Source organism: Grammomys surdaster, unplaced genomic scaffold, assembly GCF_004785775.1.
Source record: "Grammomys surdaster isolate TR1022 unplaced genomic scaffold, NIH_TR_1.0 373, whole genome shotgun sequence".
NCBI classification, from domain to species: Eukaryota; Metazoa; Chordata; class Mammalia; order Rodentia; family Muridae; genus Grammomys; species Grammomys surdaster.
The window spans coordinates 4881907-4887906 of record NW_021604792.1 but is presented as its reverse complement, the minus strand read 5'-3'; the positions used below and the strand labels follow the sequence as shown (position 1 = coordinate 4887906).

The 6000-nt window shown below is 44.0% G+C and overlaps 1 protein-coding gene across 2 annotated transcripts in view; it reads right to left on the bottom strand.

Annotated features, from left to right (window-relative positions):
* Gucy2c (guanylate cyclase 2C) overlaps positions 1–6000 on the bottom strand; it is a 75426-nt gene that overhangs the window by 44249 nt on the left and 25177 nt on the right. For both annotated transcript variants that reach the window (XM_028780977.1, XM_028780978.1), the window contains exon 10: positions 2983–3094. In XM_028780977.1, coding sequence (XP_028636810.1) covers positions 2983–3094 — 112 coding nt within the window. The remainder of the gene's footprint in view (positions 1–2982; positions 3095–6000) is intronic.

Below are 6000 nucleotides of genomic sequence, written 5' to 3'. Positions count from 1 at the left end.
CTCTCCCTCCCTCCCTCCCTCCCTCCCTCCTTCCCTCCCTCCCTCTCATTAGATTACATTCCTAAAGCTAGCCACCAAGGTCAATTCCCTTATTTGGCCACTTCCTTACGCCTGGCTCATTCCTGAGGTTGAACACCAAGGCCCAACGATCAAAGTATCAAGGTCCAGCAATCAAAATTCATCATTTAGCTACCCTAATTAACATGACCAGTCAGAACCTACCAACCCATCCTAGCTCATTCTAACACCGACCTCTCCCTTTTCCCTCTTAAAATTAACACCTTACAAAACTGTTGCTGCTGTTTCTGCCAGACTCAGATTCAGCCCGCCTGTCTCTTTGCCTTGTTTAATAAAGGATCTCTTTGCACTTGGAAATTGATATTTGAGTGTGGTCTCTGTCTAATGTGGGGTTCAGAGGGGGGCACCCCATACTGTAAGAGTCCCTTCAAAGGAAGTGCCCTCTGTGGGGGAAGGCTGTCCTCTTCAGTAGAGTGCCATTTTTTAAGACAGAGTCAAGTTGGGACAGGAAGCAGATACCTACCTGAGCAGCCAGATCAGCTTAGCCTATACTGCTGACCAAGGAGAAGACAGATGTGGCCTGGGGACCTCTGGAGAGTCTCCTGACTTTCTCTGCCTTACATCTTTCCATGAGAGTAGTGTGGACTTGCAGATTCGTTGGCACATCTGGGGTCCGGGGAACCCTAACTCTGATCCTTTCATTTAAGTCACAAACACACTAATCTCCGAGCCACGCCCTAGCCCTCAGGTACATCTTGAAGGGGGATGGATGTTTGTCAGTTTCTAGTCAGAAGGCACAGCACGGAGGATAAGAAGGCAGCATAAAGTTGCAGGGCTCTGAAGGAGGAAGAGCTGAGAGCAGGCGGAGGTGATAGGGAGGGAGGAGGATTGTGGGTAGAGTGTCAGGGTGAGCATTGGAGGTGGCAGTGATGTGGCCGGCCTGCGTTCGTTCTCACTCTGCCACAGTGTGACTTTGCTGGAAGGTAGAGACAGAAACAGAAATTTATTACAAACAAACCTAACGTACCTGAGAGTTATAGTCATGACAAGAATTTAGCTTTAAAAATTACCTAAAAAATAAGCAGAGAGGGACTGGAGAGATGGCTCAGTGGCTAAGGGCACTGACTGCTCTTCCAGAGGTCCTGAGTTCAATTCCCAGCAACCACATGGTGGCTCACAACCATCTGTAATCAGATCCGATGCCCTCTTCTGGTGAGTCTGAAGGCAATGACATCGTACTCATATAAATAAAATAAACAAATCTTAAAAAATATTTATATATATAAAAAAGCAGAGAAATAGAGAAGCCTGTGAGAAAAAATATATTGCGTCTACTTCTCACCCTCCTTCTCTGTCCACGTGCAGACCGGACGTCAGCATGGGGTGTCTTCCTCTATCACCTGACGCTGGCTGGATACTCTTAAGTCATAGGTACAAACCTTTTCTTTCATTTTGTTTTGTTTTGTTTGTTTATTTGTTTGATGTAGGCATTCTGTGTGTGTTTGTGTGTGTGTAAATTCAGGTCCTGAGCAAGCACTTAGCCCACTAGCCCTTGGGAGGTGGGGGTTGGGGGGTGGAGGGAAGATGAAAGGGAGGGGGTGGGAAAGGGAGAAGGAGGGGGGGATTGAAACAGACAGAGACAAAGACAGGGACATGGGGACAGAGAGACAGAGAGTGATGAAATGTTGGTTAAAGCTCAGAAGTGTGAAGATAGCTCTGGGGATAATACATGGAAAGCTTAAAAAGAACTATAAGCCTGCCGTTGCCTCTGGGTCATCTTTTGTTCGGTAGGATGCGCTCCCCACTCCCCCCAGGACTTCCCTGACGGCTTTAAATCAATCTTTCTCCTCCCAGGAGAATTCAAAGAGCAAAAGAAACATAGAGTTACAGTTTTAACACAAGCTAGCCCACGGGACCAGGGATGCTCCCTTAAAAGCAGGTCAAACTTCAATTCCTGGTCACAGAACACTGTCAGAATAGACGTATTTCTAGCTCAGAGTTTTTAGTACTTTGAAAAGTGATAAATGAATACAGACCTTGTGAAAAAAAAGTCAAAGTTGAGACAAATGTAAAAGAGGAAAAAAACCCTTCCGTGATCTTCTTACTCAATGATAACTAATATAAATTTGTGTGTATTCTTTTTCAGTTTTATTTCTATAAGCCTAGGATATATTAGGTAAAGAGGTACACTTCTCCACTCTTCAGGGTTATGATTACTCTCCTACCATTTAAAATTGTTTGGAAAGAATGAATTTCAGTTGATTGTATGGTGTTGAATTAGGAATACATCAAAGTTTTCTAAAGCCCCATTAATGGTAGTTCCACATCTTTTGATGTCTGTCCAATGTTAAGATCTTTGTCTTAAAGATAATAGATCAGTAATATGGAATTACTAATGTTACATTGAGCACTGGCAGACACAGACAGAATATGCTGTGAATTTTATGGTCCATGGATCCTCTTCCCCAGCTCCCTGCTGAAGGGCAGGGTTAAGGCTGTATCTCATTGCATCATGCACACATGAAGGCCAAGCCATGTTAAGGCTTTTAGAACCCTGTCTATGGCTGCCCCCATCATTGTTGCCAAAGGTATGTCCTGTGAAGGAATGGAGGAGGCTTTCAGGGCCACAATTATCAACTATCTCTCACCCTGATATAGCAAATATTCTTTGCTTAAAATATTGAGTCTGTTGCAGTAACAGAATAAAGTACACATTTCTATGGTTATTTAATTTTTTGCTGATTTTCTGACCTTGTTTTCTAGGAGTCCTGCTTATATGGAAACCATCTTCAAAATAGGGTTCGAATGTGGATGAGTCTAACCAGAACTCACTGGGCTTGTAAAACCCACAGTCACAAGCCCAGAAAGTCTAGGCAAGATGAGATGAAAAGAAAAACAAGCTAACTGCCTGTCGCTTACGTGAAAATCATATTGGGGAAAGAGAACTCAGTAAGAATGTCTTACCCAGCCCAGGAACGTCATTCGGGAGCCTGTGGTTCTTCCAGATGAAGTTGGGGTTCGTAGCCACTGGAATTGTCTTGTTTTCATGGGTGTCATATGCCATAAGAACCCTGTACTGTTTTGGGGCCATAAACAAAGTAGAAGAAAAGAAAAATCATGACAACATTTTAGACCAATTTATAATGAGGCTGACTGTGTGTGTGGCTTTGTAGACATGACCTCAATATCATAGGTCAGTTTGACCGTGATCTCTTAATCCTCCTGCCTCAGCTTCCTAAATTGTGGAATTACAAATATGAGCCATCCTAACCAGTTACTAATTAGGGCTCTATGATCAAGCCTTCATTTGATGTCACCTGCTCATGCACACATTATTACGGGCTATCCTTGAATTACTGCCGCAGGTATCGACAATGCTATGCGTGAGATACGTTTGAAACACGGCTGCCTTCTACAGTCACTGTCTCTCCCTCAAAATGTTCCCCATAGGAAATTTATATTCAGAGATCCTGAGTCTGGAGAACGGAACCTATAATTGAATACACGGAAGGTCAAAATTAGTCTGTATGCTGGGGTGTGGCATATTGACCCTTTACTGAGGCCTACCCTGAAGATGGACTACTATTCTGAGAGCCCCGATGTTTTGAGAGTTAATCCCTGTGTCCTCCCCAGTATACATACTATGCACTGTGGTTGGACGCAGGCAAATGCTGAGAAGTTTGACCAAATTTGCTTTGGGAGACCTGTGTAGGGAACAGTGCTCATGTGAAGGGTGGACGTGTGGGTGAGGAAAGATCTCTCACACCCATCTTTGCATCTCTTCCAAGGACAGTAGGGGCTTCATCTCTTCAAATGAAAATGTGGGTTTCTTTGTGTGGTTCCTGTTAGTAACTGAAGCATTTAGATATATGACTCAAAATTTTTCCATGGCATGTATGCCAACTATATATTCCTTTTAATGTTTTTCTTTCCTTTTCCCTCTCTCTCTCTCTCTCTCTCTCTCTCTCTCTCTCTCTCTCTCTCTCTCTGTCTCTCTCTCTCTGTCTCTCTCTCTCTGTCTCTCTCTGTCTCTGTCTCTCTCTCTCTGTCTCTCTGTCTCTCTCTCTCTCTCTCTCTTTAGGAGGTGGGCATATATATCATGCATGTGGAGGTCAGGGGATGATTTTCAGGAGTCCAATCTCTCCTTCCACCATGTGTGTGTGTCTCAGGGATCAAACTCAGCCCCCAAATATAGTATTTAATTAAAGGTCCAATATAGTAACAAAAACTGTAGATTCTCTGGAATGCTCCCTTGAATTTCTGGTGTCACTTTCTCAGGATGAACATCTTTTCTGTAACTTTTACATTTGCCATTGTAGGTGTCTCTCAAAAAGTAATGTCAATATATATAGACTTGTGTGTGTGTGTGTGTGTGTGTGTGTGTGTGTGTACACAATGACTTAAGCTTATCCTAATGTCCACTCTGAAACACTTACAAATGAATACTATTTTCTTCTAGATGTCCACTTTTTTTTTTTTCAGCACCTGACCTCTTGTAGGGAAAAGGTGTTTGCTTCTCACTTGGCTGAAACAGTAGCTTTCACCGTTTAGACGGACACAGCTTTGGAAGGCATAACGGAAGCTATTGCACTATTAAATTCCGTGCTGATCAGCCATGCACTCCATACCAGACAGGAAGCCTCTTGTGGGAGATATAGTGAGAGGAGTAGATGCCCTCCCCGCTTTTAAGGCCTCTGTCTTAGGGTAACTACTGCTGCAATGACACACCATGAGCAAGGCTACTCTGGGAGGAAAGGGTTTATTTGGCTTCTGCTTCATTACCATGGTTCATCATCAGAGGAAGTCAGGGCAGGAACTACAGCTGAACAGGAACCTGGAGGCAGGAGCTAAGGCAGAGGCCATGGAGGAGTGCTGCTTACTAGCATGCTCTCCGTGGCTTGCACAGCCTGCTTTCTTAAAGAACCCTGGACCAAAATGTCCAAGGCCGGTCCCATTCACAGTGGGCTGGGACCTCCCTCCTCAATCACCAATTTTAAAAAATGTCCTACAGGCTTGCCTACAACCTCTTAATTGAGGTTCTCTCTTCTCCAAGGACCGTAGCTTGTGTCAAGTTGACATAAAGCCAGCCATCACAAGCTCTTACGTACAGATGAAGTGGCACCAGGGATGGGGCACTGCTATGATAGGCCTGACCATGCTTTTGTCTGGAAGAGTGTGGATTTGGAGATTTTGGATTTGGAAAGCAGCAGAATGCTTTAAATAGGGCTTAATGGGCCATCCTGGTAGGAACATGAAAGACATTGTTGCTGAGAGTGATTTGAACTGTGCATTCCTGGCCCAAGAGAGTTCAATGGAGAAGAATATCAGTATGTGGCCTAGAGACTGTTTTTTGTGGTATTTTGGTGAAGACTGTGGCTGCTTTTTGCCCTTGTTTGAAGAGTCTGCCTGAGTCTAAGGTAAGAGGACTTACATTAATTGCACTGACAGAGGAAATCTAAAAAATTCCATAGTGACTTTGTTCTCTGTTTAAGTCTCATGAAGTTTTGAACAAGCATAGCAAGCTTAGAAAAGGAAAAATACAAAATATATGGTTAAAGTATGAAAGGGGCACAAGGAAGTGAAATGTAGCTGAATCCTATGATCTAGGAGATAAAAGATTAAGGAATTTGGGGTTAAGACCCCATCCAGCTAAGTTTAGATCCAGGCACGTTGGTACACACCTTTAATCCCAGAAGACAAAGCCAAACAGATCTCTGAATTCAAGGTTAGCCTGGGACAAAGCGTGTGAAGAAAAGCTTAATTCCAGGCACGGTGGTACACACCTTTAGTCCCAGCATTACAGGAGACAGAGCCATGCAGATCTCTGAGTTTAAGGTCAATCTACAGAGCAAGTGCCAGGACAGCCAAGCTTAGGCAGTGAGGGAGCTAGAAAACAGAAAGCTGGTGATAAAATAAGGGGAGCCATGTTCCAGTCCCAACAAGCAGCAGAACACGGCAGCTTTGGCCATGTGGCTCTGGCTT